The 27766-nt window shown below is 41.1% G+C and overlaps 1 protein-coding gene across 1 annotated transcript in view; it reads right to left on the bottom strand.

Annotated features, from left to right (window-relative positions):
* The window catches only part of MYO3B (myosin IIIB), a 245837-nt gene that overhangs the window by 208047 nt on the left and 10024 nt on the right, over positions 1–27766 (bottom strand). The window contains exons 3-6 of the mRNA XM_026647772.1: positions 26185–26289; positions 25826–25925; positions 21707–21783; positions 5511–5656 (exon numbers count right to left, since the gene is read on the bottom strand). Coding sequence (XP_026503557.1) covers positions 5511–5656; positions 21707–21783; positions 25826–25925; positions 26185–26289 — 428 coding nt within the window. The remainder of the gene's footprint in view (positions 1–5510; positions 5657–21706; positions 21784–25825; positions 25926–26184; positions 26290–27766) is intronic.

The following is a 27766-nucleotide window of genomic DNA, read 5'->3' as shown; positions in this document are numbered from 1 at the left end:
ATAGATAGATAGATAGATAGATAGATAGATAGATAGATAGATAGATAAACTTTCCTAAGAAATCAATCCTTCCAGCCCCGGGATAATTTTGTTGTTCTTTCAGGGCCTGATCCATTATCTTCAATGGGCTTTGGATCAGTCCTTTAGAGGACAGCAAAAAAGAATAATAATTCTACTAAAAAGAGAGTGCAAGAGAGAACTATCCTGCTCTTTGGTCGTTTATTGGAAATTAATTTGTGGTCTCATTCCAATTCCTAGCTGACAAGTGTCTAAATCATAACGCCACTGTTACTGGCATGCTTGTTGACAAGCTGATCAGAAAGACCCAGGATTGAATTAGCATGGCAACTGAACTATTCTATCACCCAAATTCAGGGATTAAGGAATATTGGGGTTTTAGTGTAGGGAAGCTTGCACTGATGCTGGCTATGCTGTATCTGTCCCTTGAACAAGTAGATGACTTCTGTGTCCAAATCTGTCAGTCTGGCACTTTTCACTAGCACTAATATTTCTTAAATTAATTCATGAGGGTTAATTGTCCTTTCCTTGATGAAACATCTCAAAATTCTATGTTAATGTGATGAAATGCGTAGCGCAGGGGTCGGCAACCTTCAGAAGTGATGTGCCGAGTCTTAATTTATTCACTCTAATTTAAGGTTTCGCGTGCCAGTAATACATTTTAACGTTTTTAGAAGGTCTCTTTCTATAGGTCTATAATATATAACTAAACTATTGTTGCATGTAAAGTAAATAAGGTTTTTAAAATGTTTAAGTTCATTTAAAATTAAATTAAAATGCAGAGCCCCCCGGACTGGCCAGGACCTGGGCAGCATGAGTGCCACTGAAAATCAGCTCGCGAGCTGCCTTCGGCACGCATGCCATAGGTTGCCTACCCCGGCGTATTGCATACAACCAGTCTGACACTCAAAAATGCTGTTGGAAATGGAAAGGTATGGACCAGCTGTAGCCATGTATGTAGGGGAACGAGGACATGATATTTTTCAGACAATCCAAAACAAATACATGGGTCGCTCATTGCAAATGGCAGTTACACCCCTCCCCAAAACTAGGATTCAAATCAGTCCAGTCAGCAAAATGGCCAATAGGGAATCAATGAAGTTGGAATAATAGAGGATGCTTTGCAGAAATGAGATATGTACAGTAAATCAATACTTCATAACTTTTATTGTCCATTCTAACTTGGTGGCATTTTATATTTCCAGATGAAATGTTTATTTTGACTGTAGGTTATCATAGTCACCGTGGAATTCTGTAACAAACTTCAGTGCAATCTCATCCCTGCATTATTATATATGTACAAATAGCAGAAACTTAACTTGTAAATGCCATTTAAACCATATGATAATGAAAGCCTGAAGAAACAGAGAGCCTCCATTTTAGCATGGGACACTATGGGAGAGTGAAAAACTGGGAGCTGCCTCCCCCCATATACATACCTTTTAATTTTTTTTTTTATCCAGGTTGGGGTGGGTATGCAGAGAGCACTGTGCCTCCCCGGGAACTTCCACCTCAGCGTACTGGTGGATCCAATGCTGTATAACTGAGAATCTGCAGAAGCAATTGAATGTTGGGGAGCTCAATTGAGTTCCCTTTCCTCCCTCTCCTTTGATTTGCTTTGCACCAGCACTCCAGAGAACTAAATATGTTTGTTTGGGCCTATGAATAAATCAGCTGATCATGAGAGCAGGGTTTATCACTTACACAAGCCAAAAGGCAGTGGAATTTTTTAATTAATTAATTAAATAAATTGAGATTGATTGGATCAATAGATATTAAGAGAAGATATTACGAGTCCATTGTATTGTTTTCCCTCCATACATAATGAACAACCATAGACTTTCAATCAAATGACTTATTTTCAGTTAAGGGAAAACAACAAGAAGGAACAAAAGTAAAGTCTCCATGATTGAGCATCATGTGCATGTCTCCTCTGTAAGAGGCTACAGCAATTCTAAGAACAAAAATGGCTGATGTCTCTGCCACCAGCAGATTTCTTAGAAATTCAGAAGTGTGTGACACATAAAATAAGAGCATCACAGGATCACAGCTTCATGTGCACACCTTGTTCTAAAGGCCTGCCTCCTTATAGTGACTGTCCTGCTCATGAAAGGTGCCAAATTGACAGTCATGGAAAATTAAATTCAGAGGATTTATACAACGCAGGCAGCTATGCTGCAAGCTTCCCCCATGTGCAATGCTTCCACATACTGCCCCTTCAGTGTGCTTGAACCATGTCCTGGAGACAAAATCTTTGAGTACGAGAGGTGCCTGTAACCCTAAAAACTCCTCAAGGCCTATTGGCAAAGGGTTGACTGTTCTGTAACAGCAACTCCTATCTGACCTGACAAACTCACTGCTCACCAAACATACTGCTTTCATGGTATTTATCTATAAAGAATGCCTTGTGAGGTATCAAATGAACGCTCATATCACACTGGTCATCAGAAGCATTGCAAGATATATGCATGGTCTAGGTGTACGGAATTTTGTGTACCTACCAAAAATACATGTATAACCAGGCAGTTGACAAACAGGTTTTTTTCCAGACAGTAGATAAGATGTATCTCTCTCTGTCACATGTAAATTAAGCCAACACAATGGAAGCCCTGTTTGTATGTGAGGTCAATATGTAAAACCGACAGGAGGGAGCACACTGGCAGGGCCGGCTCCAGGCACCAGCTTAACAAGCAGGTGCTTGGGGCGGCCAAGGGAGAGGGGCGGCACCTGTGGCAATTCGGGGGCGGCAGGTCCCTCACTCCCTCTAGGAGCGAAGGACCTGCCGCTGAACTGCCGCTGCCGATCGCGGCTTTTTTTTTTTTTTCCCAATTGCCGCCGCCGATCGCGATCCTGGCTTTTTTTTTTTTTTATTTTTGCTTGGGGCGGCAGAAATGCTGGAGCCGGCCCTGCACACTGGACATCAAGCATTGGGGAGAAGAGTCTTATTTGGGGGTGCATTTCAAAAGTTTACTGGACTATAAGAGGAAGGGAAAAAAGACCCGTTTCTATTCCATTTACTGAGGAAACCCTTTGTAGGTTGGGGGGAGATATTCATGAAAACTTGGATTCTGGTTATGACTGAAAACCAGCAGGTCTGACAAAGACTGAATGCTTGGAAGGAACTCCACTCTATTAAATAGAAAAGGTAACCATTGATAAGTGTAGATCTAGGATTGCATTTTATGGTTTTGTTTTATTTGTAACCTATTGTTCTTACTATCCTTGCTCACTAGCTCTTAAAACCTTTGTTAATAAATGTGTATTTATTTTCACTATAGCTAGATTACAGTGCTGTGTTGTTATAAAGAATCTGATCCCGAGTTATTCTAGTCAAGCTGTGAGTACTCTGTCCCTTCAGGGATAGCCTACCTGGTTATTCATATGAGTGTCCAGTGACAGGAGTTGGATACAAGAGGGGCAACAGAGAGACACTAGCAGAGGGGCTCGGGAATTGGTATGTCTCTGTCAGTAGCCTGCACAAGAGAGAGATCGATCTGCAGAGACCTGGAAGTCAGAGTGTGTTGGTGGCCACAGGCTGTTGGTTTTCATGGATAGACAAGACTGCTTCATGCCAGGGGCATCAATGGGGATACAGAACTCAGTGGGGATACAGAACTCCTCCGGCCCTAGGGCCATGGCAGGGAGAGCAAGCTCTTCTGGCTCTGGGGCACAGCGGGGTCACAGAACATGCCCCTCCAAAAGTGGTCAAATTTAAATTCCTGCGCAAGCCCCTGCTCCATGCTAAGGGTAGATAGTAGCAAGGAACCTCACAACTCTGAGTAACCCTGGGGAGCACCACAGTGCCAAAATGCTCAGTGCTGAGACTGCTAAAAAGGGCATCAGATGTAGTATGGACACCAGGAACTGGACTGAGATGGTCAAACACCACTAGATGGTCAAACAGCCCCCCGATGGTAGCAACTTTTTGTTACTACTCACTATCCACCTGGATTGGATTTAAAACAGTACCTGGAGATGACAAGCTCCATATCCCATTAGCAGTCCCTCTTCCCATCAAGCACCCACCATAGTCTATTATGTCTTGTGGAAGTGGATAGTTTTTAGTAGCGGCATTCTAGCTCGTAAAATGCAAAGCAGAAGAAAATCACTTCACTCAAAAAAATAATAAAAATTCTGCCATTATGGAGTTTAAGTAGTAAATACACACTATTTATCTTATCAAAGTAGACACCCCATCTTAGATATTGCAAAGTCATGCAGACATATATCAGTGAGTAGGGAGAGAGATAAATCATACACAGAAATCAAAGCATCCACATGTCCCATTCCATAGATCTTCCTATCACTTGCTGTTATTTAACACTACGACATGATTGCAGCCCTTCTAAACTGATTTGAGTATTCATCTGATTAAATTTATGGACATTAGTTTTGAAATCTGGAGCCTCCCTTGCTGCTTTAATTGCCATGTCCTGTTTTATATTTGTGCCACGGCAACCAGAGGAACTGCTGCCTCAGTCTGAATAATTTGTGGAAAAGTAGTGGCAGTTCACATCTGGGTCGGGTACAAGGAGATAACATTATGACGCAGAACCTAAGACAGCCTCATCTGCATATAAATAGACCTAATCAGAAATGCAAATTGCAATCAGAAGAAATTTTAAAAGCCCGTGATAATTGTGCGATTGTGCAGATAACAAAAGGTCAAACACTTTTATTGTCAAAGCTTTTAAACTGCTATCAGCCAGTGGCGATTCTTCCTTTACAAACGCAATGTGGAAAAGGCAACCATATGCCAATTTGCAGTCAACCTTGGACAAATTCTTGAGAGATTTTTCCTATTATTACCGTGGCCCTCTTGTTAAACCCTATTTCACACTGACAATAAAATCTTGACTTGTCCAGTTAGAAACCTCAATCAGGTGATGATAAAGCAAAACAAATACAGATCATGTGAAATGAAATATTCAGGTGATATTAATAACTATGGAAAGAGCTTCCAGCTTCTTTTTATATGTATATTGCACATCTTATCATCCAAGGGCAAATTAAAAAAAGAAATGATGGACATAATTTAGTGAAACTGACAGATTGCTACAGAACATTCTCAAAATTACATGTATTTCTTCCACAATCAGACAAGTCTAAGATTCCAGAGGAATGCCATTTAAAAACATTATGCTACATTTCAGATACTAGCTTCTGCTTCTGTTGAAACAAATGCTTTTATCAATTACAGCTAAGAAAATTACATTTGCAGTCTATTGTTGATGGTATAGAAAATCAAAACCCAAGAGAAGAATAAAGTAAATTTAGAATTCTATTATTTCAACTAGCCCTAACTATTAATTATTTCTAAAGTCAGATTGAATAGGAATCCTCATAATGATGATAACTCTTTTTTATCTATTTTCCAGTGATGGTTTCTTACAATTCAAGGAGAAATTGTTTACCAAATATTTATTTTACTTCTCACTAGACTCCCTGTGAACAACAAACTAGTGAGTCAAGAGAGCCATCTAGTGCCATACCTTGGAATCTTAAAAAGCGTTTTCACAGGATGCATGTCAAATAAAGGTGGGTCTCCATCACCCAATTCAATAGCTGTGATCCCAAGGGACCATACGTCACACCGAGCATCATAAGAGTAGTCATACTGTTGTTCACAAGCAATGACCTATCAGATAAAAGCAGGAAAAACAATGTATTAACCTTCTCATCAATTCACGCTGTCCTAGCATGACATTAATGCACTTTTGATTACCAAAATCACATGCAACTCCTATTTCTGCAGCTTTGCCTGCATTTCCCAGATGGAAAAGTCCTATAGAATTATAACCTCTCCTTAGGTTTGTTTGTATTTAAAAAATATTCCCACAAAATTTAATATAGAACTGTACAGGATGCTTCAAACAACTCTACAAAAAATTCTCTATTAAATTCTATATATTTTAATTTCTACTGAAACCTATTGCAATTCTATTTCATACCTATTAACTTCTACAGCTATTTGTAAGGTGCAAGGGTGATTTGCATGATAAGAATATTCCATCACTCACTCTCATCAGTCAATTACTTGCAAATATATGTAGTTTGCCCCCTCTGGAGTTGAGTAAATAGAAAAAGCTGAATCAATATATCATGGGCCTGATCTAAAGCCCACTAAAGTTAATGGAAGTTTTTCCACAGACTTCAAAGGGACTTTGGACCAGGACCTCTATGCACGCTGCCAGTGAAAGTCAGTGTCTACATTCATATGATCACAAGTTTCACAACTAGATCTGAGCTCAAAACAAACCCCTGAATGTGAACATCCACAAACCTTGCTGTGGAGGTCAGAAACCAAATCCAAGTTAAAATTTGATCCTTATCTCTATAAATGCATGAAACAAAACCTCAGATCCAAAAACTCTTGCACTTATTGTGGTTTGGAATCTTGAGCCAAATTTTCCAGTTCAAACGCTTCACCATCACCAAGTGCTTTGAACACTTTTTATACTCTGCTGTGTCATTAATAGGTATGTGCACAGTTTTCTGCATGGGGTGAAATTAAATTGCAAATTTGTGTTAACTATAAACAGAATTGCTGACAGCATGAATTATTTTCTTATAAAATAAGTAAAGGGTGTTGAATATACAAGATAAGAAAATTTAGCAGAGGCAGTATAAGTTATGGTTAGAATAAGAGCATCTCCTATTACAGCAATAATTTATTTTTAATCAGGTCCTTCCACTTCGTCTATCTAGTTTAGTTGTTTGTCTAGAGCAAATTGATTCAGAAAAATTAGATCCCATACCTGAACTTTCTCGCAAAGCTGGAACTAAATGTTCAGATAACATTCCTCCCTAATTTTTTTCACTTTAGTATATCAGAGAACTTCCTGCTTCTATTCTGTTCTGTTTAGTTTCATATATCATCCTCATGAGCGGGATGTCTGAGTGTTCTCCAGTAGTGCATTACACATCATCATCATCTGTCATGTGAGGTTGGTTTTTTTTCCTCTTATCCTCACTCAAGAGGTAAAATTAAAGTAAAAAGTTTGTGGGGGTTCTTCATTGCTGTGGGAGTTCATTCCACAATCTTGGACTGACCCCCAGGAAAGGTCTGTCTCCTAAACAGACAAGCTTTACTCTGGCAGTGGACAGTTCCATTATATCTGAGGAGTGGAGTTGTCAACCACTGTCCTCATCCCAGAGCTACAGATGATTATGTAGGTATCATCCTAGGCCCAAGCAATTGAGTGCCTTGAAAATATGGACCAAGACCTTGAATTTGTCATGGTATTCTATGGGATGCCAGCGTAAAGACCAGTTTGATGTGCTCATAGTAGCCCATATTGCTAAAAAGATATGTTGTCATGTTCTGTACTAGTTAGAGTTTCCGGATGGCTGCATGCCCAGATACATTGGAGTGCTGTAGGACTGGAAGCACCAAAATACCCCACAGGCAGAACAGGAATCAAGACATGCAGTAATCGTCTGTGTGGTCACTGTGGGCCAGAAGAGGTAGACATTTGCTGGGCTGCCTAGGATGGCAGGACTCATGGAGTTAGCCATGCTAGCCACAGGGAAATAAAAGTAGAAGTCTAGTGATAAAGCCTCTTCATGACATGTCCCGCTCCAGAGGTCTGGATAACTTCTTATTTTTACAGTATCACATGAGTCTTCGCACATACAGGATGATACTTGCCCTGCCAAGAGGAGTTTATAATTTAAGGGTATAATTCTGCTCCCATTGAAACCAATGCCAGCTTTGCCATTAACTTCATCAGGCCCTAAACTAGACAATACATGGACACAAAAGATGGGGAAAGAGAACGTAGCACACAGGATTATGCAGTGTAGAAGTTTGGCATGTGTACTGCTAATTTGGGGACAGGATGACAGATGCATTTGTATGTACATTTATCGGAACTGAAACATCAAACCCTTTTGAGATTTGCCTAGGACTATTTAGAACTGAAGTTATTTTTGTCTTGGCTTCAGTAGATATAGCACATGTAGAAAAGCATAGCTGCAAGCATATAATATACCGCAGAACGATTATGACTGGAGCTCTGCTAGCTGGAGACAAGCACTGTATAATTAGCACTGCTGACCCACCAGCTGAAAGGAGTCTTGAGTTTAAAGGGCTGAAGCTCCTGAGGAAAGGTGCTACTGTACTCACTTGACGGCACTAGCTAAGCAGCTTATGAGCAGTGTGAGCACAATGCTGAAAGCAGCGTGTATAAAAAATGAACATGGTACAAAATTGTTACCCTTGTTCCAAGGAGAGCAAAACTGCTAACCATGTCCAACAAATAAAATAAACCAGCTGAATGTCTTTCCACATGACATTATGCAGCCTATTTAATTTAATCTGATCTCACCTTAGGGGTAAAAAATATTTTCATAGGCCTTGTATACACTAGCGACATTTCCACAAAAGTCTCTCACTCGTTCAGTTCCACTGGTGTTTAGCAACACTGGAAGAGTTGATGTAGGCACAGCAAGGTGAGCGTCTCTCTCTCTCTCTCTCACACACACACACACACACACACACACACACACACACACACACGCCAGAGTAAACTCGAGGCCTAAATTGGTTCTTTATTCCCATTTCTTTATTCATGACTTCCAGATCTTATTCAAAGATGAAATTTTTTGTAACATTTATCAATGAAAGATTAACTTTAAAAAAAATCAATTAAAAATTATTGAATTTCAGAACAATTTATATAAGTAGGTAATTATTGATTAGCGCACACAACCTCCTTAACCCCTTCCCTGTCAGTGCAGGGTTCACACACCCCATCACACACAGTTTTCACAGGGAATTAGGCTTGGGGGCTCAGAGGTAACGGAAACTTCTTCACACTGCAGAGAAGCTTACCAAGCCCTCCATATCTGTCGTTCCAGCTAGACTGGAATAGCATCTAGAACCACTGCACCCTACAAAAGCGATTGTGGCAACTGACTCTACATAATTACAGACCTATGGGGTAGTCCTTCAGCTTTCCTCAAAGCCCCCCTTCATGCTGCCTAGCTAGGAAGTCAGCGCTCCTGTAGGCAAAGGGTGAGATGATGCAAACACCCCCACTCTGCACAGCAGATTTGGTGTTGTCCCATTGCTTTTTTGACCTTCTCGGATACTGTGCTGATAGATACATTTCTTCTTCAAGGACTTATCTTTAGCTTTCAAAACGTAGCTTTCTGAATTCCATTGTATTGCGTCAATGCTGTTAGCAGCTCCAGCATAACTCTTTCATTCCTATTGCAGTTCATTGTAGCTTTAGTTTGACCTTCATCAAGACTTAAATAAGAAAAAAAATAATCAAGGAAGAAGCTAAATTTTCTCTAGATTGTTTAAATTCTTTATCCATTTCCCAAAAACATCTGTGTTCCCAATGACACGTCACTTTACTGAAATCATGTGAGTCAGCTCCCATAAGGTGGTGACTCAGAGGAAGTCACAAGCAGTTAGCCCATACATAGCTAATTAAATAGACATTATTTTTCTCTTTCACTTTCTTGAAATGTCAAAAATATTTATCTGCTTGGCTACAAAGCTGCTACACTCTATCCCCAGATCGCGTTTGTCTAGATACTTGCATGGTCCTCATCATAGCATTGTGTGAGTTCTTCACAAATATTATGAAATTTGTCCTCAATATCCTGTGAGGCAGATGTAGCAGTTCCCCCATTTTGCAGTCAGGGAAGTGAAGTGAAGCATGGAGAGATTTATTCTCAGGATCAGCTAAAGATCTCAGAGATTATCTATGGCAGAGCCAGGAAGTAAATCCAGATCTCCTGAGTCCAAGTCCAGTGACTTAAAACACAAAGCCATCCTTTCCCTCCATAAGCATGGCATGTTGCCATTGATTCTAATTCTAAAATCTATTGTCTGCAGTTTGACAGCAAAATTCACTCTTCATCTAAACTTTCTTAGAACGTTTATTTACAAGCTATGCCAAAATAATTAAATGAGTGTCACAGGGAGTTGCATTCATGATGGATGGTGTAGTGAAGGGATATAGGCACTGTTTCCAGAACAATGTCATTGAGCTTCTGAAGGCTTCACAAACAGTTTAAGACCTACAATATTCCAACAAAGAGGAGAGAACATGTGAAGCATTTTTAGATACTCTCCTCTCTACAGCTGACAGTTTATGCCTTCAGTAAATACGGTACATGCTAGTAAAACTACATTACAGCAAAAATCCCGGCATCCCAGGTGAGAAGCATTTAAAAAGAATCAAATTCTCTGTCAGTCTATTGTGAGTTCTCTTTGTTTCCAACTAAATTTAATCTGAAATGAAACATGCATCCAAGTGCATTTCAGGCAGTTTTCCATCACTCACCTCTAGCAAGAGAAGCTGGTCAGAAAAGACATTGCATTTGTTGCCACCTTGCTATGGAGTATGTAGAATGTATATGGATTGCATTATCACAGACTGAGTGATTACTGAACTGAAGGCAGTTTGCCATTTACCTTGGGATTTGTTAGGATCTTACCATTGTGTGCCCTTCACAGAAGCTTGTGGTGGGGTAGGAGGGAAAGTAAGATTCTGCTTTATTGCTTCACCCATGGAAGATGAGCATGGACAGCAAAGCAGTTGTTTGGAGGTTGGTTTGTGCAGCTGGTTTGTTTCTATCTTGGAGTCTAAGGCCTTGTCTATACTACAAATGCTTTGCTGGTATAGCAATACTGGTATAGCTATTCCAACAGAGCACCCTGGCATAGATGCAACGTATGGCAACAGGAGGAGTTTTTCTGTCAGCATGGTAATACCACCTCCACAAACAACAATTAGCTGCACCTACACTTTGGGGTTTGCTGGCATAACTATGTCTGCTGGAGAGAGGGGGGCTTCACACACCTGACCACCATAGCTATGCAGACAAATCTTTGTATTGTAGGTCTGGCCTAAAACTGTGACTTCCTGGTCCCAAATTTTGAGTACTGTACTAAAGTTAATGCTCATTCTCCTGTGCATCCAATTCCATAGACCCTACCATGGGACTTCAGGACATATGTGGCTTTAAGGGACCAGATCCAGATCTAGCAATCATGAGTTCATTTTCAAGATTTCCTGAAGAGCCTCCCGGTTTTGTCCTGTCTTCTGAGCTATAGCTGGTGTCTAGGCAACCCTCTACAGAGCAAGAATCTTTTAAATTGAAACAAAAGGCAAAACATTACAGTCTGCCTTCTCTGCAAGAGATCCAGAACCACATATTCCTGGGGACACACCCTTCTGTCAAAGAGTGCTTTAAGCCCCTCAGGTTCTAAGGGACTGATATTTGAGATTTTCTTTTTTCTTCTCTCTGCTGTGCAAGGAGGCTAGGAGGACAGAGGCACCAGAAGAAAATCCTAGACCAGGAAGTATGTTACCTACCCTGCCTCCCTTGCTCAAATACATAGTCAGACTTGCACCATATCTAGGAGTGTTCTTCCTCATTGACCCAAGCACAAACTGAGGAGGATTTCACCTTGGCTACCGTCCTCCAGGTCCAAAGCCTGGGTCCTAGCAGAAGAGTGCAGTGTCTTTCACAATGTATGCTGAGCATGATGTGGCCCTGCTCTCAGCTGGGACTTAGGTCCTACAGTAATACAATCATAAATATAATAGTAAGTGCCAAACATTTCTTGAAATTTGTGTGCAATAAAATTCAAAATTGTATCTATGCTCTACTGCTACCATACTAGATTTATTGTATTGTTTTCCCACCAAATGAGTTCAATTTTCAGAAATTTCAATATTCATTCATCTTCATGCCAGATAATACCAATTCAGAGGAAGGTGCAAGAATCTCCTTTATGGTCATTTGTGAAATAGCCTATCCTGGGAGAAGTTTCTTCCTAACCCCAGATAGTTAATGATTGGTTTATGCCCTAGATAATTTAAAGTTAATATCCCTTTTGTTTTTAATCTTATCTGATGTAATGCATGCTATGAAAACAAATCTAACCTCTAGAAAGAGTTCTTTCAGTAATGTATCTTATAATCAGTGCTATGAAAATAGATATTTGCCATACATGCATTACACACGCTGTAAATATATATTTTCAAAATTTTCCTCACTAAAGGCCGAAAGGCCACACATTTTCGTCTTAGATTTATTTTCTATTACAAAATGCAAACAAGCTTTGCATGCATGATCACTTTTAAATTACTTTCAGGCAGCAAAAAAATTAAAATGAATTTTTTTTATACTTTCTGATTTCTCACCTGTTTAAGTTGTCTCCCTTTATCATGTGGATTCCTAGAGTTTCTTGTGGTAATCAGAATTTACAACCAAAAAATAGTTTCATATTTCAATGGCACCTAAATGCATAGTCAAAATGCTCATATCAGAAGAGCTAATTTTAGCTAAACAGAAGTTAAAGCAAAGAGACCTAAAGCTATTAACCCAGGGCTGACCTTGAGTCCCATGATGTAGGCAAGTGAGCGGTGAACAAGATAAATTGAAGGGTGGAAATGGGGGAATATACTCAATGCTTTTTAGAGGATTGTATGCACTGCACATGTCTATTTAGAATTAATTTTGAAACACAGAACAGAATACAATTTTCAAATGAATGCAGTTCTGTGATTTGGATTGGGAGTTGGATTTTCTATTCCAGGTATTAGATGCCTTTTAACTACAGGTACCAACCTGATTTTTAGGGTTTATATAGTTTAGGTATAAACAAAATAAACCTGCTCTAAGATGAAATCTGTCATAAGGCGACTGTTCTTGGAGCAAAAATCAGGTCCTGAACCTGAAAGCCCTTTATTCACATGAATATTGGACATCAGAAGGACTGCACTTGTAAAATTTTGCAGGATCAACCCATTGCTTTAGATATTTTTCAAATATATGATTGTAAACAAAAATATTGTGCTAGTTTAATATTTGCGTTTACATAATGTAGAGAGAGCACCTCATATTACAGTGTGACACTAAGTATTTTCTCATTGTTCCAACATTCAGTTTATTCTCTCAAAAAAAAAAAAACCAATCAGATTCAAAGCCAGAAAATAAACAGGAGTTTTTTAAAATAAAAGCTGCTGTGGGTATATCTAGTTGAGCACCTGCTGCTCTAACATTCTCAGAAGCATGCTCTTGTGCTCTGAAGTAGTAAATTTCATAGAGATGTCTATTTCACCAAGGAGGAGGAAAGCATTCTGCTTTATGGGAATAACCTTGCTGAATGCTATGTTCTCTTGGCTGGTAACACGGACCCCAAACAGGGAGCTGATACAGCTTCAGACTCCTCGTTTGAAGTCATAGCACCATTTAAGTCAACAGCAAAACTCCCATTGATTTCTAGGATAGATGCTAGCAATGAAATCTTGGCTCCATTGAACTTATATATCTTTTCCAAGGTGGAAGTCCCTATTATACCTGTATGTCACGCTCCTATCCATACAGCTCTTCAATGAACACATTATTAAATGTGTTGTGCTCAACAGTCCCATAAGTAACTAGCATCTATGCACCTCTGTCATTTTCTGATGCTTATAAGTAAAGTGTAAAAGTTGGTGTCCATGGTAGCTCAGTCTCTGTTGTTTTTAAGGGCTGGTCCACACTAACCCCCCGCTTTGAACTAAGATACCCAACTTCAGCTACGTTATTCACGTAGCTGAAGTCGAACTATCTTAGTTCGAACTTACCGCGGGTCCACACGCAGCAGGCAGGCTCCCCCGTCGACTCCGCGTACTCCTCTTGCGGAGCAGGAGTACCGGCGTCGACGGTGAGCACTTCCGGGATTGATCCGGGATCGATTTATCGTGTCTAGACAAGACACGATAAATCAATCCCAGAAGATCGATTGCTTACTGCCGGACCCGGCGGTAAGTATAGACGTACCCTTTGGGCTGGTCCACACTAACCCCCCGCTTCGAACTAAGATACGCAACTTCAGTTACGTTATTCACGTAGCTGAAGTCGAACTATCTTAGTTCGAACTTACCGCGGGTCCACACGCGACAGGCAGGCTCCCCCGTCGACTCCGCGTACTCCTCTCGCGGAGCAGGAGTACCGGCGTCGACGGCGAGCACTTCCGGGATCGATCCCAGAAGATCGATTGCTTACCGCCGGACCCGGAGGTAAGTATAGACGTACCCTTTGTCACCCCCAATGTCTGTTCCAGATCCTGTATGGCAATTTCTGTTCCTAAAACTAGATTTGGTACAGGGTGACAGTGTGCTGATTCACATTAGGTTTACACTTAATTTCTGAGGTTCAGATTTCAGGCTGGACCAGGTCAAGAGTTTAGCTTTAATACTGCTAAAATCTTGTGAGCTTCTCTTGCAAAGTTTTGGATGAATGTGTTAGAACTCAAATGAGATCATCTGATTTTGTGATATTTTCACTATTCAGGGTAAGAATCTTGCAAAAACCATAGCACTGTTCCTTTGACCACCTCTGAACTGGAACTGGAAATGAGCCCCCTCCCATCCCCCCCCCTTTTTTTAAAAAAAAAAGATTTGGAATTAAAGATGTATAGGTGAGTTCAATTCAAAGGATTCAAATTTGATTCTCCTCCCTTGTCCCCGGAGTATTTCAGGGATGACAGAGATAGATTTTAGATAACTTATTTAACAGGCGACAACAAGTATTTATAAAAGTAACCTCAGCAATGATTATACTGAATCTAGCCTGGCTGTATTCTCTGTTTCAGTCTCTGCAACTGATTCCTATATGTGTGAGGCAATTATGATTAACATAATAACCAACTCTTAAGGTTACTTCTTAGGTTTAATCTTTTTTTTCCCCTGAGCTCTTCAGCTGCTTCTATACAGCTTACTTCCCATACAATTATCTCCCACTTTCACTTTCCAACCATATTTTGGTTAAACTCAGGATATGCACTGATCTCTTGCTCTTTTTTCTCTGTCCTGATGCTATTATTTGACATACACATACATCAGAAAAACATTTCCGGAAGGCCCAATTACTCATTGGGGGCTTAGTCCAATTTCCTCATTTTTTTCTAGACCATATGCTTTCAATTTCTCTGATTCATATTATTTCCTATTGACTCACTTGTTTTAAGCTGTTTTGGGGTTCTCCTCTATTGTTTCTCCACAGACACCCCCACATATCAAAAACATCAGATAAAAAGGAGCCAGGAAACTTTCTTTGCATGAGTAAGATTTCAACCATTAACCCTGATAGTAATTACTCAAGCAAAACACTACTCTAAACAGCATCCTTAATTATCTGGGTTTAATAAAAATATTTTGTCATCTTAGCCCTTGGCAATGTCAGAATGAATGGTCTAAACTGTTTTTAGAGTGTCTTTAAGCAAGGTGATGCCATAAATAATAATGGCATGGTGGTTACTAAGGTGTCTCATGTCTCTTCTGTGACGTCAGCTGGTTGTTATGGAGATGCTAAAATATCAACCATTCTTTGTGAGTCTGTACGAGATCAATTTTTGGATCCATTACAGCAGGTTCATTTCTCTGCTCAACTGTAATCAGTTTTCCATGGCAAAAGAAAGAAGACCAGATGGGACTGTAACATTTTTAAAAAGAAACAAATGTTTGCATTGTATTCAAAACTGTATGCTGTATGATACAGACCTTTGCTTGTTTACAACAGATGCAGAATGTAAGCTCTATCCCAAATAGCCCGTGGTTCAAACAGATTATATGTTCCATCATTTCTGTTGGAGGCCACTATTTTTGTTTAGATTTAATATTGCGCATTCTCTCTCTTTTTGTGTGTTTTTGTACCATTTTATAAAACACAGACTCCTGCAATATTTGCAGTTACTTAAAGGGACACTGTCAAGGTTATCGTTCTCTGTCATGCAGTCACTGCAAATGCAGGGGGGTTAGTTCACTTTTAATCTAAAGGTAAGACAAAATCTCCTAAAGCTGCATGCAATGGGATGACCAGTAAAAATACAGTGCCCTGGTCTACACTACGCGTTTAGGTTGAATTTACCAGCGTTAGATCGATTTAACCCGGCACCCGTCCACACGACGAAGCCATTTTTGTCGACTTAAAGGGCTCTTAAAATCAATTTCTGTACTCCTCCCCGACGAGGGGATTAGTGCTGAAATTGACCCTACTGGGTCGAATTTGGGGTAGTGTGGATGCAATTCAATGGTATTGGCATCCAGGAGCGATCCCAGAGTGCTCCATTGTGACCACTCTGGACAGCACTCTCAACTCAGATGCACTGGCCAGGTAGATAGGAAAAGCCCCGCAAACTTTTGAATTTCATTTCCTGTTTGGCCAGCATGGCGAGCTGATCAGCACAGGTGACCATGGAATCCCGGAATTGCAAAAGAGCTCCAGCATGGTCCGAACGGGAGGTACTGCATCTGATCGCTGTATGGGGAGACGAATCCGTGCTATCCGAACTCCGTTCCAAAAGACGAAATGCCGGAATATTTGAAAAAATCTCCAAGGGCATGAAGGACAGAGGTTATAACAGGGACCCGCAGCAGTGCCACGTGAAACTTAAGGAGCTCAGGCAAGCCTACCAAAGAACCAGAGAGGCAAATGGCCGCTCTGGGTCACAGCCCCAGACATGCTGCTTCTATGATGAGCTGCATGCCATTCTAGAGGGTGCCCCTACAACTACCCCACCCCTATGCGTCCCTCCTCTCCCACCCCTCCCGGGCTATCTTGGCAGTTATCCCCCCATTTGTGTGACAAATTAATAAAGAATGCATGAATTTGAAACAACGACTTTATTGCCTCTGCAAGCGGCGATCAAAGGGGGGAGGGGAGGGCGGTTGGGTTACAGGGAAGTAGAGTGAACCAAGGGGGCGGGTTTTCATCAAGGAGAAACAAACAGAACTTTCACACCGTAGCCTGGTCAGTCATGAAACTGGCTTTCAAAGCTTCTCTGATGCACAGCACACCCTGCTGTGCTCTTCTAACCGCCCTGGTGTCTGGCTGCGCGTAATCAGCGGCCAGGCAATTTGCCTCAACCTCCCACCCCACCATAAACGTCTCCCCCTTACTCTCACAGATATTGTGGAGCACACAGCAAGCAGCAATAACAATGGGAATATTGGTTTCACTGAGGTCTAACCGAGTCAGTAAACTGCGCCAGCGAGCTTTTAAACATCCAAAGGCACATTCTACCACCATTATGCACCTGCTCATCCTATAGTTGAACTGCTCCTTACTACTTTCCAGGCTTCATGAGCCATGGGAGCAAGGGGTAGGCTGGGGTAGGTGTGACCGTGCGGTGCTGCCGACTGGGAGAGCAGCCTAAGGCAGAAGCCTCCTTCAGCCTAAGGCAGAAGCCAGCTGGCATGATATTCCAGGCAGGTCTGAATCTCCATTAGACAAAACTTAAAATAGAGAATTACCTGGAGTCATTCCCATTTTTGTCCAGGCACCCCCAACTGACCTCACAGAGGCCAGCCAGGAGCACCCATGACTGCCCAGGCACTCCCGACCAACCTAACCGAGGTCGGCCAGGAGCACCCACAGGACAACGACGACGGTAGCAGTCATACTGCACTGTCTGCCGTCCGCAAGGCAAGGCAAGGGGATGCTGCTGTGTAGCACTGCAGTACCGCATCTGCCAGCAGCACCCAGGAGACATACGGTGACAGTGAGCTGAGTGGGCTCCATGCTTGCCGTGGTATGTCGTCTGCACGGGTAACCCAGGAAAAAAGGCGAGAAACAATTTTTTGTCGTTGCTTTCACGGAGGGAGGGAGGAGGGCCTGACGACAGGTACCCAGAACCACCCGCGACAATGTTTTTGTGCCATCAGGCATTGGGAGCTCAACCCACAGTGCAACGCTCCGAAAGTCGACGCTAGCCTTGGTACTGTGGACGCACACCGCCGACTTAATGCACTTAGTGGGGACACACACAATCGACTGTATCAAATCGATTTCTAAAAAAATCGACTTCTATTAAATCGACCTAATTTCGTAGTGTAGACATACCCAGTGGGATGCCTCTGGGTAGGCAGTTATAAAAGTGCACTGAGTCAGTTCTCTTGCCTAAGAAGCTTGATGGGGACCCTTTAATTTTCTTCATTTCTATTTTATGTTATGTCCATGGATCAAAACATGCTTTGCTACTTATGAGCATATAGAGGCCTTGCTCCACACTGGACAAAGCCAACCAATTCCACTAATAGTCTGGCCAGACTATCTGCAGTCTCAGCGACTTGTGACCCCTCCTCTATGCTTAGCCTCTCACTATCCTTCCTCATCTATCCAGTGTTTGGTGCCAGTGCTGTAGGCTGGCAAGGAGCTGTGCCAGAGCTCTTTTTCTCTTGGCACTCCTCCTCATGCTGTTTGTTATGTTCCTGGCATGCTAGCTGGTAGCATTTGTGGGTGAAGGAGTTACATGATTAAGCAGATGTTGGGTGCCTGGTCACAAGTGGGAGAAAATCACTGGCCAAACTAAGTCTTCACAGAAAAAGACCCAGTAAAACCTAAGGCTGGACCGGTAATAACATTGCAACCAAGAACTACTTTTCATGGAGCAATAAAACTAATTAAAATATGTCAGAAATGTTAAAACAAAACCAGATTGAGATCAAAACCAGATAAGACCAAACACCAAATGTATCAATGTACAAATCTCTGTGCTCTAAACTGGGAGGTAGTGTTCAAAAGGGACACAGCGAAAGCAAAGACAATGAAAACCAGTAGTTTAGTTTTTATTTGTGAAAGCAATTTTGCAAAGCAAATAAATAGTAAAAGAATCTATTATCCAAAAATGGATGGAGACGACAAGGCATTAACTCATTTTCAAGAGCTGGTTCTTATTAACTCTTATTTTGTTGGGTATAAAAGTTCATTGAAGTACTAATAGAACACCAACCAGTTTATCTCCCATAAATTACACAACAATTTTAATAGCTACTTTAGTATTATCACCTTACTATCTGATATCAGACCACTGAATTATAACATACCACTGTGCTATAGTTTTGCAATGGGAATAAAGATTTTTCCTGTAATATACAAAGGTTTCAGGTTTTTGTTTCACACATTAACGATTAAAATGAAAGAAACATCTACAGTCTTAGAATCTTAACAGTTCACCTTATCTGCAGGAGGCAATTAGAGTTTTTTGTGTTTGTTTTAAACAAGAACTCAATGGAATTCACCTTGCAGCTCAGGTGGAATTGTAGGGGTCTAAAGCTGAATGTGTCGCTCCCTGACTTCTGATCAGCATAAGACAGCAACATGCAGCGCAACAGACTTGCTACATCTAAGCCTGGTGCTCTTTCAAAAGGCTGGTGCACATGTTTTTCATAAAGAATGGTTTCCATGTGGTGACTATTAGCTATCTTTATGCATAGTTGATATTATGGAACCTACATTTATTTTGCTGCTTTTTACTGTAAACTTTTGTGTCATATGAGTGCCATCTGAACCTTGATTTTAGACTATTTGTCTTTAGTTGAACACTTTCATGTACAGATTGTGGGCTAAGGGCTAAATGAGGCAGGGCTGAGTCTAGGTTTTGCAGGACTCCATCTATTTTCCTCCGAGTCTGTAAGTGGGAGACCTGGGTTCAAGTCTCGGCTCCACATCAGGCGGAGCAGGATTCAAATCTGGCTTTCCCATATCCCAGGTCAGTACTTTAATCACAAGATTATCACCTATTCTGGGGTGGGCTGGTGACTTTCTCTCTCTCTCTCTCTCTCTTTTGTGGAAAATGTCTAAAGGTCTCAGGTTCATCCCCATACAGAATGGAAAAAATTTTGAAATCTTCAAAATATTACCAGGATGGGAAAAACATTTTCCACCCATTCCTGCACAATACATAATTTATACATATATAAGTAAGAACAAGTTCAGTGGACATTAGCATCCTCATTAATTTAAGCTTCCTGTTTACTATGGGGATGTTTAGTTCAATACAGTAATAGATCAGGATAAACATTACTACTTATAACTTTGATAGCACACAAGAGTAGTGTACTAACTACCAACCCATACTTTTAAATACCTTCCCAGTGCTCATTTCTTCCAGGGCAGCATGAGAATATTGACCATCTTCAGAACTAAGCAAATAGACCCACAAAACAAGTCCAACTGAAGGAAAATCATATCCATTTTGCTCAGCCCAGTAATCTTAGCACGTGTTATGGAAGAAGCGTATCTTATCACTGTAATGGTGTGGCTCCCCCTCTTGCAAGTGCCTCTTCTGGTTGGGTGTGTCTACAGTCTTTAAACAGTCCTGGCCCAGGTATCCCTGGGGCTTCCTCCCTGAAGGCAATGGTTTCACCTTCTCCGGTCTGTTCTGGCTCCAGATCACTAGCTAGGCCACTAAGTAGTTCAGATCCCCTTCTGGGGGTTTCAATTGTAGGTCACTTCCCCAGTGGCCTATGGAAGGAACTCAGGACCACCCAGCATTCCGCATCCCAGCCCAGGAACCCTAAGAATAGCAGCCACTCACTGCTGTGTCCTTTTAATGAAACTGCTTTCAGTTCCCTAGGCCACTTCCCCACCACCTCAGTCTTCACCGGTGCTTCATTCTTAGCTCAGGGCTCTTCTGTGTTCAGGCCCAGCAGCCAGACAGGAGCTCTTTTTCGCTTCCCCCGTCCCTGCCAGCACTGAGCTGTCTGTGGTGCTGCAGTTCCCTTTGGCTAACCAGGAGCATCATCTGCATTCCTCTGGCTCCAGGAAGGAACTGCTGGTCTCTGGCTCTGCAGCTCCCTTTTATATGACCCTCCTGGGACCTGATTGGCTGTTCCCTGCAGCCTTTCTGATTGGCTAGCCCTTTGAGGCCTCCCCCTGATTGGCTGATTCCTGCAGTGTCTCTCTAGGCCACTGGGAGGACTTAGCGCCACTGCTCTTTTCCTGGCCTAGTCCACCCTGTCACAATCACAAATAAACTGCTAAAGGTATCTGCAAACACTGACCAATGTGCCACCCATCTTGCACAAGAGCACATGGAAAGGACCAGATTACTTCCAGAACTCTGGATTTCTACTGTAGCACACAGTCCACATGTGACCCCCTCCCCAGGTTGGTGGAACACCTAGGGATGGGGTCTGGCAAGGGATGAGCCCGAAAAGATAGTGCAGGCTGGGAATCTGGATCCCCAGCTAAGCAGATAACAGCCAATTGAGCAAAGGGGCTCACTTAATGTGCTGTACTGTAACACCTCACTTAAGGATAAGTCCTATAGAATATAATAGGGATAAAATAATAGGATTAGCTTTATATATATTATGCTAAAAACCCACAGAATTTCAGAGAGATTAGATCCCTTCTATAGGCTTTTTGAACCATATAGAGTTCTATAGTTGGGATAGAATTCTGTACTAAAATCCATTGAATGATTCACAGAAATCCATGGAAAAGCTATCCATTAAATTCTATATGGACACTCCCATAAGTGCCTCCCCTCGCCATGGCAAGAGCAATAGCCATTGGCCCTGCTCTCTTACTCTGCAGAGGGGAATCACAGAGTGTAAAGCTAGAGTTATTTCGTGCCGTAAGGAAGCATTACCATAAGTTTTCTGTAGATTAGCCTATAGTTTTATGGAAAAGCTGCAAATAATCCTCTTTAATAGAAGAGGATAATGCCTCTGTTATTAAAGGAATCTAATTTGTCTATTCATCCCATTGCATAAGAGCTATAGACATGGAAGGAAATGCAACAGAACCATAGCTGGGAACCACCAAATGCTTTTTCTGGTTATCATAGGTATCAGATTTTTGAGTCAATGTAGAATTGGGACAAAATTGTGTACTGCAATGAACAGAGGCAACAGAGACAAAATAAAGAAAATGCTTTGCCCACCTCGGGTGCCATCCAAAATGGCGTTCCCACCGAAGTGTTTCTGCGTAGCCGGGTGCTGGTGAGCTGGGCTGAAACACCTGCAATAAAATGGATTCAGATTTTGACCTAAAATTCATGATGTATTTTCAGTTCAGATTATATCAAGTCTCAGGAAAACAAACACATGATCCTTAAAGCACGTCTGCAAACCAGCAGTCAAAATCAGAGCAAGGTGTACCATTTGTACAAAATTATTTATTTGATGAATTTCACATTTTGCTTTAATCATGACTTGTTCAAGGGCAGACCACAACTTTCTCTAACATATTTGTTATTCAGAATTGTTCAAATAATTGCTCTGAATAATTCTTGGTTTGAAGCTCATTCACTTATTTATTTAACTCTGATTCTTGCTCACACCAGCAGAATTTGTAGCTGCTATATAGACTTGCATAGAGATTATAGTTACAACTACACACTAAAGTGGTACTGAATACCAATGAGCCAAAAAAAATGTTTTAAAAGAGAGAAATAAAGAAAAAGAACTGTAGTTCTCAGACATTTTAGGACAATTTATACAGTGAACAATGTGTGTTAATATGTATCATGCTGAAAGCAACTTAAGGAGAAATATAAATATATATTACATCCAAAAAATCTACTTTAAAGGAATGATACAGTTGCAAAGTCAGGCAATCAAAAGTTAAGAAATGCCACAATTAAGGTTGCCTGTGCCACTTTAATTTGGCCCTCTTGTGCATATGCTTTATGAGATAGTCTTTAATTACATGATCACATACCCCTGCATATCCCACAGGAACCCTACTACATTCAGTGCACAGAATAGATGGTGTTTACTAAAAGGGTTCAATATTTATTTTTATCCTCATTCAATGTGTGGCCCTATGCCTTATTTCTGCACACCACTCAAACCCTGCACTGAACACAGAACTATAATTATTCTCATGGGTTTTTCTATGGTGTTATCATCATAGTATCTTAGTATTTTTTAAAAATAATGAATATATCTTCACAATGCCCTTTTTTACACCTAGGTAATTGAGGCACAGAGATTAAAGCCAAAATTCTCAAATGTGTCAACTAATTTTCTGTGCCCAATTTGAGGAGTCTAGGTCTGCTTTTTCAGAGTAGTTGGCATTTTAAAGCACTTTATATGTTCAGAGCAGAGCTCCTATATACCACAGCTGCAGCTGAGCAAGGTCAGCACTTCAGCAGAACAGATCCCAGAGTCCTGAAACTCCTGCCTCCGTCAGTACACACCTTCCAATTTCTGCAACAAATGACACAGGCATAATACAGACAATGGCATCATTCACTACACAGCCCTGTTTCATACCCCAAGGAGGTCCATCCAATGCACTGAATGAGGCAGGCCTCCTGCCCTATCCTCTTCCCCATAACTATCCCACAAACTCCTGTGCCATGTCCCCCCTGCCAGTAGCCAGTTCCTGCCCTTATCCTCCCATTGCCCACTCTCCTCCTCCTGTTCTTGCCTGTGTTCTTCCTCCCTGCTCCTATCCCCCCCCATCTGTGGATCCTGCCCCTTTCCTCCTGTTCCTCTGCTCTTGCGCCTTTTTTGGTTCTATTCCTCCACCCTTTGGTCTTCTGACTCCCTCTGCTCCTGCCTCTTTTCCAAACTTCTAGGTTCCTGTTCATAGCCACCCCCACAGCAGGGATGGAGTGTTGCCCTGGGCACCAAATCGCCCCGCCACTCAGCTTTTTTGTTTGTTTTTACTCTACTGATTGGCTGGGGGCAGGGAGGGGACAAAACCAAGCCACAGCCAGCCACTCAGGGGCAAGGGGCTGCAAATGTTTTCCACCCTGGCCAGCAAAATGGCACGCACCACTGCTGCTCCCCAGACTCCTGTTCCACCACCCTGAATCTCTTCCTCACCTTCTGAATCTGAGTCACATTGTTTCCTCCTTTCCCTTCACACTACCTGCAGCAAGGGGATCCAGAACACAGGAGAGATTGTTTCCCTGTCAACTCTGCTCTCAGTTCCTGGGCCTGGGTCCACAACATCCCTTGGTAACCAAGAGGAGTAACTGCAGGGAAAGTGTTGCCCAGTCCCTGTGGAGCCCCAGAATGGCACATGCTCAGCCCTTTTGTGAAGATACCACATGCACAGTCCTGTCACATGCAGGGGCTATGAGGGGATGGCATGGGGCATGCTCAGTCACTCCCTGGAGACGGCACATGCACAGTCCTGTCACACACAGGAGCTGTGAAGGGATGGAGCATGCTCAGTTCACTCAGAACTTTAAGAGAACTTAGATGCAAACTCCAGTAAGTCTCTACTGATTATGTGTGAACTGCAATTTTTCAGATGGTCACAACTCGACCAAATTTGGGCAAATTGTCAGAGGACAGAAAGAGTCACGTCCCTGACACTAGGGCAACCCCCTGCCAAATTTAAAGTCTCTGCTTCAAAGCATGGGAGTGCTAGAGCTTCTCAGTGAAATCATTGTCAGTATTTGTTAAACACTGGAAAAACAACACACTTTTCCCTAAGCTCATTCTTAGAAACTCTAACCTCAAGCTGTAGTTTCCTCCTCCACATTAATATGCCCAGTGATGTGTTCTTGTTTTAGAAAGGAAAAGGTAGATTTCTGCCAGTCTACACTAGTTATTGCTCAAGATTATACTGGTAAAACTGCCTCAAATGAAAAGTAGTGTTGTTGTAACCATGTCGGTCCCAGGGCATTAGAGAGACAAGGTGGGTGAGGTAATATATTTTATTGGATCAATACTGTCAGTATGAGAGACAAGCTTGCAAGCTGACACAGAGCTCTTCTTCCAGTCTGGGAAATTTATTCAGATTATTACAGTTAAATACGTGATGGATCAATTATGCTAAACAATCTGTTCCATCTTGTATTTAGCTGTGACACTCTGAGTAAGTTTCCCAGACCTGAAGAAGAGCTTTGTGTGGCATGGAAGCTTGTCTCTCTTGCTGACAGAAGTTGGTCCAATAAAAGATATTACATCACCTATCTTGTCTCTCTAATGAAAAGTGATTTTTAGCCCCACCAAAGAGATTACTAGGCTATCACTAGTTTTGCCTTAGGCCACATATGTTTCTCCCAGCACTACTTAAAATTGAGTGTCTCTACACTCAACAGTAATGAATTTCTGTCCCTAGCAGCTAATAAAGAGGCATCTGCTTCCTAAATTTATTCCACAGATTTAAAACCAACAGATTTTAAATATAATTTTTGTTTTATAATACTGTGACATTAGGAGAGTTAAGTTTGCTTTCCCCTTCATGCACCGTATTATAATTCTGGGCCATTCCTTTATTGCCAGAATTCTGGCATGCCAGTTTTATGGTACTTTCTCAATATATGAATATTTTACTTTAGCAACATGAGGAGTTAGGCAAACAGCTGTACAATACTGTATTTTCAAAACTGTTTACCTAACACTTTATACTGACTCACTATGATTTCCTGCTCCCTTTACTGTTAATAAAATTTCTCTTTATATGTACATATCTGACTCTAAAGAGGAACTGCAGCATTCTTTTACTTTACTAAATGTATATGTATTTCAAGATAGAAATATTCATCTGAGGGTAAATTCTATTGCAAAGTTCCCCTTCCTCTAGCTCTCTCTTTATGCCTCTTGTGATGTTTCCAATCCAGCCAGGCTCATGTCTAACAGCACTAATCACAAATTAAATGGATCTGTTAGTTTGTGAACCCATAGGACCACTTTACCTTCTGCTCAGAGGGAATAAATGTGCTTAAGGCTAGTGAAAGCCATTTGAAAGAAAAAAATGTATCCTTTTCATATGCAAAAGATGGAATATTTAAATTTAAATGAGAGAACTTCCTTGAGATATGATATTCCTAATGGAATGCAAACATGTTTCATAAATAAAATGGCTTTTTAAGCTATTGTTTTAAAAAGTCTAAAATAGATTTTCTGACAGGATTTCCTAGGTTGCTCCATCTGCTACTTTTCCCCATCACTCCCTAAATATCTCAAGATTCCTCCTGGAAAATTCTCTCCGTAATTGGTGTTCCAGAAACACCTCTACCTTCTGAGTGGAAAATAAATGGATGCCTTTGGCTAAACTGCACACATCAAGAAAACAAATGGTAAGCAGTCATTACCAAAGTCAACAAGCTTGACTCCTCCTTCTGTTGTCAGAAGAATGTTGTTCCCTTTGACGTCACGATGGATGATTCGGTTATTGTGTAAATGTTGAAGGCCCTGTATACCCATGACGACAAAAAATAAGTTTACTCCCTTATTTTAAAACAATTACCCTACTATTAGGGAGTGTAATGAAGACAATCTGCACTTCACTATAGAAACATCTGTCTGCTTGATCACATGCTTGATATGCCCCCCTGCTGCTATAACAGCCAGCATAATATTGTCATCATTACCATAGTTTATAAATGGAAAATGTATGAGATGGGTAAATTGCACCCTCTACTGTCATTACAAGCCTGATGAACATCCTTACCAAGAGAGCACCATATAAGATGTATGAGATTATAGCTTCATCCAACCGTTGGCCACACTTCAGCAGGCCTTTGACAAGATCTGTGACAGAACCTCCATTACACAGCTGTGAAGAGAATGGGGAGCAAAAAAAGAAACAAAACACAAGACCCCTATTACTCAGACTTGTTTAGGTTGTGGATTCCTACTGTAGGAGTCTGCAACATAACACAAATCCCAGACCAAGTAGATTTCCACCTGCAATTATTTAAGTTGTCATCCTTGTCATAGAGCATATTTTATTAACAGTGTTGACAATAAATCATAGTACTTGGGGGGAGGGGTGGAAAGCACAAGTCAGAGGTTGTAAAATTTAACTAAAAGTGAAATATTAAAACAGAAAAACTATATGTTATTATAAAAACAGAATCTATAGATCCGGTTTAATTTATTTGAATATTTTCACAATAATATGTGCATTGTCTTTTTGAAAAACTGCCTTTGTGTGAAGAAAAGGCCAGAAAAGACAAGATTGATTCACTTGATAACTGGGAGGCAACAAATTACAGTCATTTCAAACCTTCACTCCATCAATGCTCCTGCTGGCAGGCAATATAAAATAGACAGCAGCCATATCTCTATACTCAGACTTGATGGCATGCTCTGCCAACAACTGAGATTAAACATTCTGATCCAGAAAAGCACAGCTTCTTGCAAGCACTTTCCATTAATGGGCTGCCATACATCAAAGAAGGAGGAGGAGAAAAAGTGAAATTAGAACCTTTGTAAATGTGTTTTCACCCACATCATTAGTTCATCAACCATGCCCCTCTAGCAACTGTTTCCCCCTCATTCTCCTGCTCTCTCCCTCTTTCTCCTTTTCTTACTTTTATATTTACAACAACTATATGACACTTAAAATTAAAAGGAGCGTTGTTTGGCAGGATTTTTTTGCAGGGTGGGGAGGTCATTATATTTGTTCTTCCAGAGTCACCTCTTATTTTTGCAGAGCGGTCCCTTCTACGCCATACCAAGCTTTCTGTCACGTAAAAATCATATGTCTATATCAACAAGATACTTGAACTCAGATCTAAATTCCCTTTGCATTGGCAGTATTCAGTCTAAAAACTCTAATGCATAAAATCAAACAAATGGCATGAAATCAAATTCTAAAATCCTCCTTTGAAATCTGGCAATCTACTACTCTTTTGTTTTTCCTTTCTTCCCTAAATTTTGTCAATCTAGTATCAGTCCCTCTGCACGCTAATTTGCTATGTGCTATAGGAGGTATGGATATTTTTCACCATACCTTGTCACCATTACTATAGGATTAAAAAAATCTATTAGAATTCTGAACTTTTCTGCACATGAAAAGTGCATTATGTTAGCTACTTAGGATCCAGAACACGATACATTGGCTTCCTTTATGCAAATAAGTTACTGAAGTAATATTCCATCAGTGGTTGACAGTGGCTGATGCAAGAGTTTACCTTTCCTTTTTCACTTGGGAGCTTGTTCCATCCAGTTGGGAGGGAGTCCTTAAGCCACTATCACACACCAAATACATTTGTAGATGAACTAAACCCTTAGGTGGAAGGGAGTGT

Source organism: Terrapene carolina, unplaced genomic scaffold (assembly GCF_002925995.2).
Source record: "Terrapene carolina triunguis isolate 2854851 unplaced genomic scaffold, T_m_triunguis-2.0 Scaffold62, whole genome shotgun sequence".
In the NCBI taxonomy this organism is placed as follows: Eukaryota; Metazoa; Chordata; order Testudines; family Emydidae; genus Terrapene; species Terrapene triunguis.
The sequence above is the reverse complement of the archived record's forward strand: the minus strand, read 5'-3'. Positions and strand labels throughout refer to the sequence as shown.